Consider the following 15,286-nt stretch of genomic DNA (forward strand, 5'->3'; position numbering starts at 1 on the left):
CATGTTTAAACCACAAATAAATAAACAACTCTAGATACCTTTCTTTTGCTCACAAATCTATTAAAATACTCATAAAACATCCATTTTTACATGAAGGGTTCAGATGATCAAATGCTATAAAAAAAAAAAGAAAACATTTTAAATGACTTGTTGATATTTTTACCCATTCATCCGTAGTTGAGGTCGAGTTGCGAAGGTAACTGGTCCAGGACAAAAAGTGAGAAAGTAGAAATGAAGTCCTGAAGTCCTTTATAACTATTTTTTTGGGTAAATGAAGCGTTCTCACTTCAGAAATAATAGTTCCTCAAGAACATTTGCAGTCTATGTTGAAGTTTCCTCCCATTTACCTGTCAATGTTCAGTTTTAGTTAAATTCAGTTAATCAATAATTAATAATTCATTCACAAAATGCATAATTTCCATTCAATCTTACCCACATTCCTGTTGATCCTGGTTATTAAAGAGTGCATTAAGTTCAGTTTACTATTCAAATTAGTTCCAAACATTTTCTATCTATTGAAATTATATTGATTAAGTGAATGATTTGCAGTATTCACGAGCGCGTAACGACAGTAAACAATTGTGTGTATTTTGTTGTTGATTTTATAAGGATTTTTATAAAATCAACAACAAAATACACAAAATAAATGGATGTTGTGGGGACAGTGGAGAGGAAAACCTTCACTTTAACAGGAAGAAACCTCCAGTGGATCTCAGATCAGGTGGGAGTTTGAGAAGACAGAGCAGATGCACAATAAAGAAACACATAAACTAATGTAGGAGAGTTTTATGTTTTACTTTTCTTAATGAAAAGTAAAACATTAATTCGAAGCACTGTTTCCGTGCAGGAAGAAAGCCCTGGGTTTAAATCCGTCTGGAGTTTTTCTGCATATAGTTTACAGGTTCTCCCTATAATTTAACTGAGAAAGTCATAGTTTTACCTTGCGGCTCACATCTCTTTTCTCCTCAGCAGGCTGGTACAGTATTCACATAATTGCAGATAGTTCTACACTCTACCTATTTACGTCCCGTTCCATTCAACCCCCACTTATGAACTGTGAAGATAATGAGATGGTTGCTGTACAGGCAAGCAAACCAGATCTGACTTCTCCCTTAGAAGAGCTGCTTTTCACAAAATCCCCTCAAAATCCCCTTGGTGGGTCAAAGTTTTAACAATAACAACCATTTATGCCACTGTAATAGCAACCTTAAGTCTTGAAAAACTGAATTCTTCAGGATTTTAAAGTGTCTTACCTCAAAGTTTAGTTTCAATAAACTTAATTAGGTAGTTTAAGAATTCAGAAATATTTTAAAGCAATCCAAGATTAATTCACTTTAAAATGCGATAGTTGGGAACAACAAAGCTAGCAACAAAACACTTGTAGTGAACCCAGTGAACCAAGCCAAGATGGCTTTAGAATAAAAAAATGGTTGACAAAAATTGCTACACAGTTAAACTCCCATAAATTCTACAAACATATTTTTGTATTTTCTTTGTTGCCCATTCCAAATATATGAATCACTTAACATAAAATTCTGACTCAAATTATCTGTTTTTTGTTAGTTTTACTTTATTTGGCATAAAAACAGACAAACTGCTTTAAGGTGAAAGTACAGAAAAAAAAAACTTCTTCATGTGCCATACAGTCTAGAAATACCAGAATACAGAATTAGTTCTGTCATCAATGCAAAGACACTTAACATTCAGACCAGGACAGACACACAAACCTACAGCAACCCTCCTTACACAGCTGAAACACCCAGGAACAATTTACAAATGCACATTTATTGTCAATGAGGCCCGTTTAGCTGTATCTCCTCGGCATTCAACGCTCATCATTATGCGCCGCTCATGAAATGCCCTTTGTTTTGGTAGTTTAACGCTTGGTTGAAAGGATGCTTTGTGCAGCAGTGGGACAGAATGCGCCTGTCTTCCTGTCTACTTGCTAGGCATGGCAGCAGCTTCGGCTCCATCAGGCTTGGCCTTGCTGGATATGGAGTAATGATAAGTCCTCATGGACTCCTCGACCTTCTTGAAGTCGGGGCGATCCTCGTGGCTGGAAAGAGAGAGAGAGAGAGAAGAGAATGTGAGAGATCTTGGTTTAGCATGCTGAAAGTGATAAATGAAACCTTAGTTATTATCAAACTGATAATACAAGGTTCGTACAGCAGCATTTATGTCAACTCAGACTATGACTTGCTGCATGTTTGAAAACAAATCTGACTCAATTTTTAGAACTTCACAGCAATCAAATAAAAATTATGCAAACTATAAATGTTGTCTACACTTTCTTTTTATGTGGACTTTTTCTTGTTTCTACTTGTCTAAGGATGGCATAAAGAAGTCATTTGTTTCTTTATTTTACAGATTTTTAGATTATATCACTAAGCCTGGTAAAAATATTCAATATCCCATTGAACTCTTCTATAATTGATCACAAAGTTTATTTTTCTTGAGGTTTACGTGCCAGACGGACACATGCATCCCTGCCATTCCGGTCCCAAATCTTCTGTAGGCTGGAACAAGTTTTCTAGGATGTATTTATCTCTTTCTACCTTCCCATCAACTCTACCCTGAGGGCTCTCCAGTTGATTTTTTTCCACCTGGAAAGTCAGAATTTCCCAGTTTCAAGTACAACTGGAATGCAGCATCAATTACTGAGGTAGTTGGTTGCGCTGGGTTTAGTTTATGCCAAAATGAAAGGGACTGACAACTAATCCACTCCATGGGATTCAGATTTTTATTTGTAAAAATCTGTTAAATTATTTTCCCTCTTTTTCACAACTTTTGGTCTGCCTCATAAAATCCAGATAAAATACATTAAACCAGTGGTGCCCAAACTTTTACACCTGGAGGAAAAAATGTCAAGTTGCAACTATTTTTAGGATTTTAATTATGATTGCAAAAACTATAATATTTTTTATTTTTACTTGATGAATAAACAAACTAAACACACAATATTTTAATGAAATAAACAACCACTTCTTTGTAGATTTAGAATAAAAAAGGGTCTTACAGATTTGCCAGATTAAGACAAAAAACAGCAAATCACATTCTTTATTTTTTCATCTTTTACTGGATTTTTTTTGTCTCTTTTCTAATGACAAAGTTTATGACTTGCTCTTGCTTTATTTTTCCAAAATCATTAAGTCTCTCTTTTAGTAAAAGCCACTTGATGTTTTTGATCAGTATTACTAATAAATTAAACAAAAAGTAAAACCCTGGATGAATACTTTGTGTTACACATTATATTTTCCATTCGAAGATTTAAAAATGTAGATCAGCATCAACTGGCTGAAGCAGCAAACCAATTTTAGGATATTCCTGAAATGTGGATATCCCTACATTAAACTTTTAATGGGTATAAATACTTTTCGAGGCTCTGTATGTCAGTTGTGAGATGGGTTTCTTACGAATGTGTCCAGCATTCTTTCATCAGTGTATACATCCTCTCTGGACACGCTGGTGGACGCTCCATACGGCCCCCGTTGTTAATGAAGGCTGTGACCTCCTGACCTTTCATTTTCTGGAGAAAAATCAGAGAGGTAGGAGTTGTAGCATGAAGTTTAAGAGTTCTTCAAATCCCGGTGAGAATCTTTCATAAATTCACTCTGGCGCATCGCTGTTACCTTGTAGGGTTTTCCTCCGTAGGAGAACGCCTCCCACATGGTGACGCCAAAGCTCCACACGTCACTTTTACTGGAGAATTTGTGGAAGTTTATACATTCTGGAGCGTACCACTTCAGTGGCCATTTTCCCGCTGTACGAGCCTGGAAACATCATTAATTGACAGTAAGCAAACACAACCAACAATTTTCCTTTTAAAGACTTCCTATTCCATTCAGTTCTGAATATCAGGTCATGATTATTGTCTATTGTCCTTAAAGAAATGCGGCTGCGTACTTTGTAGTAGTTGTCATCTGCTCCCAGCGCCTTGGAAAGCCCAAAGTCACTGATTTTGGCGAACTGCTGGTTGACCAGCAGGACATTGCGAGCTGCCAGATCTCTGTGCACAAAGTTCTTCTCCTCCAAATACTTCATCCCCATCGATATCTGGTGCATCAGGTTGACAATGTTCTCCACAGACACAGTTTCCCTGAGACGGATACAAACAAGGTGAGTCTGAGAAATAATGATGGTCTGTCTTGAATGGAGGATTTATGATTTTAAGCTTTTTATTTTCTGTTTATCTTGGTTTTTTTTTTTTTTATATTGTAGTACTTCTTAAAGTATTGCTCTAGTTTCATGGCTTGGACTTGTTGTTTCTGCTGTCTCCACTAGATGTCCTCAGGTTCCTTCATGTGTTTCAGCTCTTTGTTCATCTTTTGCTTCATATTTAACTGCTGCCGTTCTTTCCAGTATATTTGTTCATTCTCCAGTGTTTTTATTTCTCAGATCTTCTGCTTACTCACTGTGTTAATTTTTTCTTACTTAATCTTTGGTTAATTTGAAAAAAAAGTTGTGTCTTGTATCTTCTACAAATGTTCATTTGAGTGTTTATCCTGACATAAGACGAGTTTATTTGTATAGTACATTTCCAAAACAAGGCAATTCAAAGTGTTTTACATCATAAAAACATTTCAGTCACCAATTATGAAACAAATAATAAACAGTACATTTTGTTAAATCCCATCATCAAGCAAATACGCATCAAATATATTGACCAATGTTTCACTTATAACCATCCATCCATCCATCCATCCATCCATCCATCCATTTTCTGTTCACCCTTGTCCCTAAGTGGGGTCGGGAGAGTTGCTGGTTCACTTATAACTAAAAGAAATAAATTCTAAGCAGGTGGGTTTTAAGTCTGGATTTAAAAGGAACTCAGTGTTTCAAATGTTTTGCAGTTTTCTGGAAGTTGGTTCCAGATTTGTGGTTCATAGAAGCTGAATGCTGCTTCTCCTAGTTTGGTTCTGGGGATGCAGAGTAGAACCAGAACCAGAAGTCCTGAGAGGTTCTAGATGGTTGATACCACAGCAGCAGATCTTTAATGTATTGTGGTACTAAGCTGTTCAGTGGTTTATAAGCTAATAACAGTAAAGTCTATTCTCTGAGCTACAGGGAGCCAGTGGGAGGACTTTAGAACTGGTGTGATGTGATCTGTCTTTCTGGTTTTAGTCAGAGCAGCAGCAGCAGCGTTCTGGATCTGATTGATTTTTTTTTAGGCAGACCTGTGAAGACGCTGTTGCAATAATCAATGCGGCTAAAGATAAACGCAGAGATGAATTTCTCTAGATCCTGCTGGGACATTAGTCCTCTAATCCTGGAGATGTTCTTCAGGTGATAGAAGGCCGACTTTGTAACTGTCTTTATGTGACTCTGAATGTTCAGGTCACAATCCATGACCTGAAGCTGTGAAGTGTTGACTCGTTCCTCTTTATATCCAAAGATAATATCTTCAGTTTTGTTTTTGTTTAGCTGGAGAAAGTTCTGGCACATCCACACATTTATCTGTTCTAAAACATTTATTTATTTTCCCTTTATATACTCACTTTTTGGTGGAGAGGAACTTGTTGAGGGGGCCGGCGGCAGCCATCTCCATGACGAGCATCAGGTGCTCGGCGTTGCACAGGCCCAGCATGCGGACGATGAACGGGTTGTCCAGCTGGTGCATGATCTCTGCCTCCCTCATCATTTCATCCCTCACCAGCTTTTCATTTTCACTCTTCAGCACCTTGATGGCCACGTCTACCTGGCCTCTGAGGTTACAGAGTTAAGTATTGTTAAGCTGTTATAAATCATGTGGAATATTATTGCTGGTTTTGCAATAAATAGTGTTAATCTCACGATTCTTTCCTGAGGACTCCCTTCTTGACACAGCCAAAGTTTCCAGAGCCGAGCTCCACCTCATCAATGATCAACTGGTCCCGCTGGATGTTGAATTTCTTGATCTCATTCGGGTTGTGATATGGATTAAATCCATCACAATCCATGGGCAGAAGGTCGCACTCTTTAGGCACAGAAGTAACTGGCTTTGAGACCAGCGCAGCAGCTGATAGAGGAATAAGATCTGTTCAGTGTGTTTATAGAAATAAGTTTCAAGTCCTAATATTAGTTTTATTTTTATGTGTAAAAATATACTGGGAACAGAGCATGCTCTATTTAAGAAAAAAATTGAAGAAATGGGAGGTGCTTCATTAGTATTCCTTTTTCTTTTGGTTTGTTTTGAATTTAGTTTAGGCTAACTTGTTTGATTATTTTTAACTGCTGGCGGTTCACTTAGGCCTCTTTAGTTTGTTAGTCTTCTTTTGAGTGTTAATTGGGGCAAGTTGTACTGTGTTTTGTTTGTGAAACTACCTTTTTTGTAATAAACCATTTAAAATTTTACTTCTTTCTCTGGACGTTTCTCTGAACCCCTAGACATTAGAGTTTTAACAATAGCACAATCAAGTAACTGTTACCTTCAGTTGTTACAAAAATGCTATATGTAGATCAAAAGTTAGCAAAAGTGATATGCATAGGGATTAAATAAATCTTGAAATAAAGGAAAATATGATTGACAATAGCAATATTTTTATTTCAAGGGAATATTTAATAATAACAAAAGGTATTTTGTTCATAAAATAATTCAGCAGATTCATTCAGTTTTGATGAACCTGCTCTCCATAGTTTGGTAATAAAAGCGCTGTGTTGCAACATAAATAAATAACTGACCTCCAGGTGGCGGTACGTATGGATTCAGTCGACCTCTACCTCGCCTCTGAAAGGAAATCATCCAGATAAATCTCATCGGTTGAAAAAAAAAAAAATGCTGAATTTTAACAAAGATGGATGTGAATACTTACTTCTGAAGGAACACTGGGTTTCTCTGAAACATTGAAAGAGAGACAAATAAGAAAGAATCTATGCCCTTTGTACTTTTTCACATTTTGTCATAGTACAACCACAAACACTACTGTATCTTATTGAAATTTTATGGGATAATCTGGCACAAAAACACGACATAAATGTGAATTAAAAGAAAAATTATGCATAGTTTTCAAACCCTAGATATTGACCCTTTGCACGTGACGTCACGCTCTCCAGAGCTCCGCCCACTGCGCCATGACGGACGTCAAAACAAACAATGCGCTCCTTAAGGCTAGTTTAAAAACAGACATCTGTAACCTAATATTTCTTCTGTTTAGTTGGTTTCTCTTTAAACGCTGTCATAGTGTGCTGCGCGGTCGGCTGCACAAACAGACAAGTGTGAAAAATCAAACTTGTCATTTTATTGCAGCGAATACTTTTTACAAGGTAAGAAGATCAACGTTCATTTATTTTATAATTAAAAAGATATCAAAAATGGCATTATGGAGAAGCTCCGCCCACTGCGCCGGTTGGTAACCATGGAGACAATGCGCCCTTAAGGCTAGTTTAAAACAGATATGTAAAAACAACTATTAGCATTTCTGTCTGTTTAGTATGGTTTCTTAAACGCTGTCATAGTGTAAAGGCGCGCTGTTTTGACAGACAAGTGATATAAATCATGTAGTGTGAATTTTATTGTATAACTTTAATCACGTCAGCAATCATAACGGAGGACGCATGGGTTGGTTTCTAAGCTAGCTGTTTCCATTTTTTTGTAAATACCGCCGACTATGAACCCCAACCAGGTGTGTTACGTTCACAGACAAATTAACTTGACTGGAGCAAGTAAAAGCCACAAATAAACAGGAAAAAAACAACTTTGGAAAACAATTTCAGTTGCTCTCAAAAAACTTCCATATGTATTTCTAGTTAACGGATCCTCTTTTTGTCTCGGATAAAATCCCAATAAATACATTTAAGTTGGAGGTTGTACTGTGACAAAATGTGGAAAAATCTATGGGATGTGAATACTTTTGCTATTTATAACTGAACAAGTACAACGTGTTTTGTTACCTTCTACATTTTTGCCATTGACGCAGGCCTCCCCGAGGACAGTTACCAGACCATCAGGCTTCATCTTCAGATACTCGACCAGCTGAACAGACAGAGGAAGTTAGTAATTTAAAGGTCTCGAGCTTCTGCAGAAATTAAAGGTAAAAATAATTTTTAAAAAAAGAAAAGAAAATGGAGGCTCTACCTGCCACAGTGTGTCAAACTTTGTTCCCTCAGGCATAGCCAGTTTCCCTGATTTGTCCTGCTGGATCTGATAGTGGTAAGCCGTTTTCCCGTACATCATAGAGAGAGCAAACGAATTAGCCTCTTCTCTGTCTCTGACACTAACAAACACAAAACAATAAAATTGCATAAAGATCTCAAATGTTGACAGAAATATTAAAAGTGACCCTCAACTCAACGTTTACATCTGCATGTGAAAATGGCTGCAAACAGATGCGCAACTGTACAACGGTACATCTTTGAAAAGTAGAAGTGGAGCTTTCTGCGCAACCAGCAAGAATGCAACAAGTGGTTTCTGAACAATAAAACACTAGTCTTTTCCAGCAGCCATTGTACAGCCAGCTGACCAAAACGTGCTGGAACTCAGTTTGGATTTTGGGTTGCTAGGTTACAGGCAGAGCTTCATTTGGCTTGCTAGATAATGTAGATTGTCATTAAGTACAAAAATGTGCAAATGTGGATTTTGCATATTAAGTTACCTTTAAGTACTCATGTACGGATAATCACTGATTATTGTATTTTTATTTTATTTATATTATTGAAGCAACTGGAAAGCTGGGTAGGACTGTCTTGTCCAGTACTTAACTGGTTTGAATGTTGGGTAAAAAAACATGGACTTCTTTGTGTTAGTAGGTAATTTCTTATCAAAACGGACTGAAGTCACATGTGGGGTGCCACAAGGTTCAACCCTGGGACACCTCCAAGTTAATATCTACATGCTCCCACTAAGATTAGCTACTATAACTCTTCAAATAGGTATTATTCCAAGTCACTTAACAGAAACTAAACTGAAGTTATTATCTTTAGACCTAAAGAGGAATGATCTAGAGACGACGCACAGCTTCAGTTATTTCAGCTAGAAACCAGAGATCAAGCCTGAAATCTGGGTAAAGTGACAAACTCTGACCTTAACTTTCAAAGTCGCATAAAGACAGTTACAAAGTCGGCCTTCTATCACTTGAATATTTCCAGGAATAGGAATATTTTTGATAACCCCATCTGGACTAAAATAGTGAATCTGGCAGTGAGAAAAATGTGCTGGAACTCAGTTTGAATTTTGGGTTGCTAGGTTACAGGCAGAGGCAAGGTGTGGCTCAAATTACTGATGTGCAACATTTTGGTGCAATAATATTTAAATGAAATTGTCATTAACATTGTGATTTTCTTTTCTCAACCCGATCAAGGATAACGCTTCTGGAATGTTTCTCTTGGAGATATAATTTGCCTGATATGCCTGTGTTTTCCCCACATTAAAAACCAAAATATCTTATCCTAACCCTCAACTGGCAGAATATTTCACTTAGCACTTTTTCATGTACTTGTTATAGGTCATTCACATTCCATTTTTGTTCCATTAAGTAAATGTACGGTACTCAAATTAAAGTTTGAAATTGTCTAAATTTTTTGGTGAGTTTAATCAGTTGCAGATAAATTCAGTGTAGATCTTTTAGGGTGTGTACACTGCAAAACCACAGAATCTTACCAAGCATTTTTGGTCTAGTAGTTTCTAGTGCAAATATCTTACTATAGTTTGTTTATTATTGATGAAGACGTGTTAGTATTGGCAGATTATTTCTCATATAACACTGAAAAAAATGCCTTGTAATAAGTAAAATAATATGCCAATGGAACAAGCATTTTTTTTTAGTCACTATTAAGGAATTATTCAGTTAAAGCTAGCTTCTATATCTTGCTGAAAAGTTACTTATAAGTTAGTTTTAACTTATAAGTAGAGGAATAAGATCTACTTATTCCTCTACCAGTATCTAGTGTACTAAGATATTGGCAATAGAAACAAGACCAAAATCAGTTGTTGAGATCTTGTGTTTTTGCAGTGTATTAATAGGTATTAATATAAATTAGGTATCCTTAAACCAGAGGCGAGTAAAGTACCCAAAAACTATATTCTATTAAGAGTAGCACTTCTTCAATATATTTTTACTTAAGTGAAAGAAAAAAGTAGCCATCTAAAGTACTTGGTAGGAAGTCTACTCAAGTACAAATTATAAACGTTTCATATTTAATAGTTACATAATAAGACAGACCAAAATATAAAGTTAAGTGGAAATTTTGGTATTTTAAGGACCAAAATGACAATAATTCATGTAAGTCACAAAAATAACAAAATCAGGCAAAGTGAACATTTTCCAAATCAGTTTCTTTCAATAAAAAGCTTATAAAACTAAACCAGCAGGTGCGTGTCTGGATTTTTTGTTAAAACATTTTTGTTTTCATTCAGAGGGTAGAAACTCCATAAATTTCAGTGAAGTAAGAGTAGAGATACTTCATAGTAAAATTACTCAAGTAGAAGTAAAAACTACAGGGTAGTAAAAATACTCCTAAAAGGAATTTTTAACAAAAAATTACTCAAGTAAAAGTAATTGAGTAAATGTTACTAGTTACTACCCAAGTCTTCCTTAACCTCAGTCCCAAGAACTCCAGTGTAGTACAAATAAATGTCCTTAAAAACAAGGAATTTGCACGTCTTAAACAGAATGAATGAATTTTGTGCCTCACCTCCAGGTTCCAGGTCTGCTTGACGTACTCCCTCAGCATGTTCTCCCTCATTTTGTCAAAAACGCCGACCTTTATGGGCATGTCCGGAGGACGCAGACATGGCTTCTTCAGGAGACACACCAGCCCGTCGGGGTCCTTGCTGTAAAACTCGCAGAGCTCCCCAGGGCCGCAGTGAGACTTCCCTCCGGTGATGCAGTAAGTCCCGTTCAGTTGTTTCTCTACGGTGTAGTGGTGAAACTCCAGGTTCCAGACCACAGACAGGACGTAGCCTCCAAGGCTGCGGAGGCACTGTCTCAGCAGGAAGAGGCCGTCCGACATGCCGGCCAGCTTCAGGTTCTGCTCGGCGTCAGAGCGACTGATGCTGCCGTAGAAGAAGGGCAGCTCGACCGCGGGGTCGACGGACATGTTGAGACCTGGGAGGAGTCAATCTGAACCTGGTCTTGAAGTTCTGGACGAATATTGGTGAAGAAAACTGGATAGAAAGACAAAAAGATAATTTTAGAATTTAAATCCACTTTGTGCCACTTCTTATCTTCCTCTATCTGTCTTACTTATCCGTTTAAGTTCATTTATAAAACAAAAAAAAATGTTTAAGAACGAAACGCAGACGAATCCCCAAAAGTTGTACTCAAGTAAGAGTAGCACTACTTCAACATAATTTTACCAAGTTATTTGGGTTTAGTTTATAATGCAAATATCTTAGTTCACCAGAAATAAGACAAAACTAACTTACAAGTAACTTTTCAGCAAGGAATATCGGCTTGCTTTAAGACAATAATTCCTTAACATTAATGGAAAAAGTACAAGTTCCATTGGCAGATTATTTCACTTATTATAAGATATTTTCGCCATGAAATAATCTGCCAATGGAACAAGTATTTTTTTCGTCAGTATTAACTAATGACTTAAAACAAGCTGCTATTTCTTGCTCATTTCAGATGTAGCAAAATATTTGCCAAAAAACTAGACCAAAAATCCTTAAGATTTTGTGTTCTTGCAGTGTAAAGTGAAAGTAAAAAGTATCCGTCCAAGAAATTATTCAAGTAAGAGTAAAAAAGTATGTGGTAAAGTCTACTCAATTACTGAGTAACTGATCAAATCATGAATCATTTAATATTTATAAATGACATCATCAGACAGACCAAAATATAAAGTTAAGTGGAAATTTTTTAAAGATGAAAATGACAATAATTCATATAAGTAACAAAAAATAACGAAATCAGGCAAAAGAAAATTTTTCCAATTCAGTTTTTTTCCAATAAAAAACTTAAGAAACTTTTAACAAAACCAGCAGGAGTGTGTTTTTGTCTGGTGAATCTTTGGTTAAAACATATTCTTCATTCAGTGGGCAGAAAATCCAGAAATTTTACTCAAGTCAGAGTAGAAATACTTCATAGTAAAATTACTCAAGTAAAATTAAAAACCACAAAGTAATTTTTTTTTTTCAAAAAAAGTTGCTCAAGTTAATATAAATCTAAAATGACACCCTCACCTCTTTTTATTCCGGTTTGTTGTTGGGCTCCAGATCAGACGCTCTTAGTCGAATCGCGTCGTTCAGGAGTTTCAGCTTAGTGGCAAGGAGCTCAGAGGGGAATTATACGTCTGGATGAGACATTCAGCTTTAAACACCCACACTTTAAGATTGCATGTAGTTTGCAGATTAACAAACTGGTGACAAAGCCACAACAGGAAACTGCAGTCCGCCCTCACAGCCTCGTTTCTCCAGCAAGTCGCTCTTCCGTTGAACAGGTGCTCTTTGGTTCTAGATGATTCCCTCTGCTTTAGAGGGTTCAGTGTTTATAAAAAATAAATCCCTTTCAGCAGAAAGTAATTCACTGCCTGGGGATAAATTAAACCTAAATACTTCTAAACCGTATTTGTGCGTATTGCCTTGGGAATTTGAGGTAAACTTGGTGTCGTCCAACATGACGACACAGAAAAGATTAAAATCATGCAGTCTGGAAAATTTCCGTGATAGAAGAACGAACCTGCAGGTTTCAGCCAGAAACGATCACAATGCAGATTCAGCAGCTTAAAAGCACACAGAGGAAGTCTCGAGAAAGATAAATATCGAAATTGAGATTTATTGTTAATCGACTCAAACCATTAAATCAAAAAACAACCAATGAGCTCTTTGTTCGAGGTTTTGTATCTTTAAAAGCATCAAAACCAGTTGGGCTTTTTTTTTTCTTTTTAAAGTTTTGTTTTGGAAAGTTTTGCTCACTCATATCTTTGCCTCATTGCCATCCACATCACCATTTTCCATTTTCAGTTTAAAAGGAAACGCTTTTAGCACTCAAACAAGGAAGCTGCCTTGTTTTCACATGCAGATAAAAATTTTAAAAGATAAGAAAATGCTAAAAGAAAAAAAAAAAAAAAGGTGTTTGACCACAGTTTCCTAGCTTTACATCTGAGTTAGTACCCACATCCACAGTGGACAACCAAACCTAACGGCAAAGCTGCCACATTTAGCGAGACCCCACTGTGGCTTGACCTCCCAACTTCCCACAATAAAGACAGCCAGAAGCTGCAGCGCGGACACAAACGCCGAGTGCGAGCCTGGATGCTGCACCAGAAAAAAACCCACAGAAAAAAATACACAAATCAGCTGCTTCTTTAAGAACTTTGGGGGTTTGAAAAGAACTAAACTTGGCCATGCTACTACATGTGACAGTAACCTTCACCCAAACCCTGACAGAGCAAATGCTGTAAGCCTCTAAGGGTTTGTATTTGTTATCAAATCTGTCTGTATCTTAAGCTTCATTTGTTTGGTTTTTTTGTTCACTTTGAACAACATTTAGTTAAAAACTAACAGAATAAGAAAAGTAATTTTAAATTAAAAGTTCAGTCCTTTAATCATAAATTGCTTTTTTAAGAGTCATCAATCTATTTTTATTAATAAATTATCATACTTTGGAGAAATGTTGTTTTGTGCTTATTCTGGTATGTGTGCAATGTTCACTGTCCAGTAGAGATGAATTCATTCCAGACTTTGTTTTTTTTTTTTACTTAAAAAAGAAAAAAACCCCATAATTATTAATAGTTAATAGTTACATAAGCCAGACAGTGATTCTGCCCCTTTTCCAGTGTGCATGCAAAATGCTTTGTGGGGAAGGAAACCAGCGTTGTGTTGAACCCTGAACCAGAGATGGTGACGTCCGACTTGAGTTGCACTTTAGTCACAAAAATAAGACTTCAACTCAAATTAGACTTTCTCCTTAAAGACTTTAGTCTTGACTTCAACCTCACCGCCCATAATGTCCTGGGGTTTTAGCAAAACAAGGACTAAATTTGCAGACAGTGCTACAATAACCAATGAAACTGCTTAGATTGAAGGATATTCAAGTGTTAAAATGAACTACTAAAATTCTCACAGATGCTCTCCAGTGAATCTGGAATTGGGTAAATGTTCAATGGATGTGCAAAGTTAATAGAGACATATTCAAAAAGACTCTAAAGCTGTAAAGATTTGACTTGATGGTCTTCACATTAATGCTTTACTTTGTGTTTGTTCCATAAAGTTCTAATAAAATACGTCGCAGTTTGTGGAAAAAGTTTGTACAAACTTCTGTGACATTAACACAGCCAATCGAAAAAGAAAGCGAACTTAATAACCAACATTCTCAATCAGCATTTTGAATGTTGCCTCTGTATTTTCATAATTACTCTACATGTTTGTAAAGTGGTGCACGATAAACCAACACTCACAATAAAAGCAGCAGCTAAGTGTCAGCTCAGAAATCATTTTTAAAAGCTGGAGACTGCACCATAAACCGCAAAAACAAGTGAAGCAAGCAAGGCGACACATGACACAGTTCCTGTGACAGCTTTGAACCCCAAAACTTGCGTGGTATCTGCCACCATGTCTGGAGGGAAAAGACGTTTTAAGGTGGAAAATGTTCGTACATCCCTCTAATATGCATCAGATATTTTCACAAAGGAGGTGTTGGAAAGTAAACTGATTGTGAATAAGCGATAGGTGGAAGGAATGCTCTAAATAAGTCTTCAAAAAGCAGAGGAGTATGCAAATAGCAGAGAAGAAAAGCACCAGATCTGCTTGTTTTTGAAATATTAGAGCAAGCCTCCTTAAATAGGGCAAAAACCGTCAACAAAAGATAATTATTTTACAGTAAATTAACGTAACAACGCTAATCTCAGGTTTGACAGATTTTGTAAAACTGTAAAGGCAATGATCTGAAAGGGGTGAATGTTTTATTTCATCCCTCCTAATTATGCAGAACTTTCAAACAACATGAAATTCAAGAGAGACGCAAAGATAAGCTAAGATTGGCTTTAGAGATGATTAAAAAGAATTGCTAGCAATAACAATAAGAAGGGACAAACAAACAATAAAAAGCCATGTGTGACAATAGGCAACATGGGAAAAGAGCAATTCTATACAACTACAAGCAAATATAGATTTTGAAAATGATAAACAATACAGTAATGCTTAGAGCTTAATGCTAACATACAGATATTTGCTATCATAAATGTTCTGTAGGTTAAGTGGATGATAGAAGTTAGGATGCTAATGTTGCTAAATTATATTTTGAGATCATTTAGCTGTTTAATATGTACATAGGTAACTTGGAAAAAGTTGATTTTACACAATGCAAGCAAATATAGATTTAGAAATCTTTTAATAATATGAACATTAAGCAGAAGAAGATGGGTGGGTGAA

At 36.4% G+C, this 15,286-nt stretch overlaps 2 protein-coding genes across 2 annotated transcripts; both read right to left on the reverse strand.

Annotated features, from left to right (window-relative positions):
- Positions 1-1,558: 1,558 nt before the first annotated feature.
- Positions 1,559-8,219, reverse strand: LOC122839167 (tyrosine-protein kinase ZAP-70). Its single transcript, XM_044130562.1, has 10 exons — positions 8,051-8,219; positions 7,867-7,948; positions 6,789-6,811; positions 6,658-6,703; positions 5,791-5,995; positions 5,496-5,702; positions 3,904-4,096; positions 3,630-3,770; positions 3,414-3,526; positions 1,559-2,056 (listed from the first exon to the last, which is right to left on the reverse strand). The coding sequence occupies exons 1-10, from the start codon at positions 8,216-8,218 to the stop codon at positions 1,939-1,941; spliced, it is 1,296 nt and encodes a 431-aa protein (XP_043986497.1). The 5' UTR covers position 8,219; the 3' UTR covers positions 1,559-1,938.
- Positions 8,220-10,405: 2,186 nt separating this feature from the next.
- LOC122838940 (tyrosine-protein kinase ZAP-70-like) lies at positions 10,406-14,438 on the reverse strand. The gene is made up of 3 exons (XM_044129998.1): positions 12,098-14,438; positions 10,511-11,077; positions 10,406-10,427 (listed from the first exon to the last, which is right to left on the reverse strand). The coding sequence occupies exons 2-3, from the start codon at positions 11,008-11,010 to the stop codon at positions 10,406-10,408; spliced, it is 522 nt and encodes a 173-aa protein (XP_043985933.1). The 5' UTR covers positions 11,011-11,077; positions 12,098-14,438.
- Between the last annotated feature and the right edge of the window lie 848 nt (positions 14,439-15,286).

The sequence above is a fragment of the Gambusia affinis genome, linkage group LG10, assembly GCF_019740435.1.
Source record: "Gambusia affinis linkage group LG10, SWU_Gaff_1.0, whole genome shotgun sequence".
Classification (NCBI taxonomy): Eukaryota; Metazoa; Chordata; class Actinopteri; order Cyprinodontiformes; family Poeciliidae; genus Gambusia; species Gambusia affinis.

Coding starts and splice junctions, on each gene's coding strand:
- LOC122839167 (XM_044130562.1), bottom strand. CDS start 8,218: ATGCAATTTTATTGTTTTGTGTTTGTTAGTGTCAGAGACAGAGAAGAG. Junction 5,996..6,657: donor ATACGTACCGCCACCTGGAG/GTCAGTTATTTA, acceptor TTCCTCTATCAG/CTGCTGCGCTGGTCTCAAAG. Junction 3,771..3,903: donor CAGATGACAACTACTACAAA/GTACGCAGCCGC, acceptor TGATGTTTCCAG/GCTCGTACAGCGGGAAAATG.
- LOC122838940 (XM_044129998.1), bottom strand. CDS start 11,010: ATGTCCGTCGACCCCGCGGTCGAGCTGCCCTTCTTCTACGGCAGCATC. Junction 10,428..10,510: donor CTGGAGTTCTTGGGACTGAG/GTTAAGGAAGAC, acceptor AATTCCTTTTAG/GAGTATTTTTACTACCCTGT.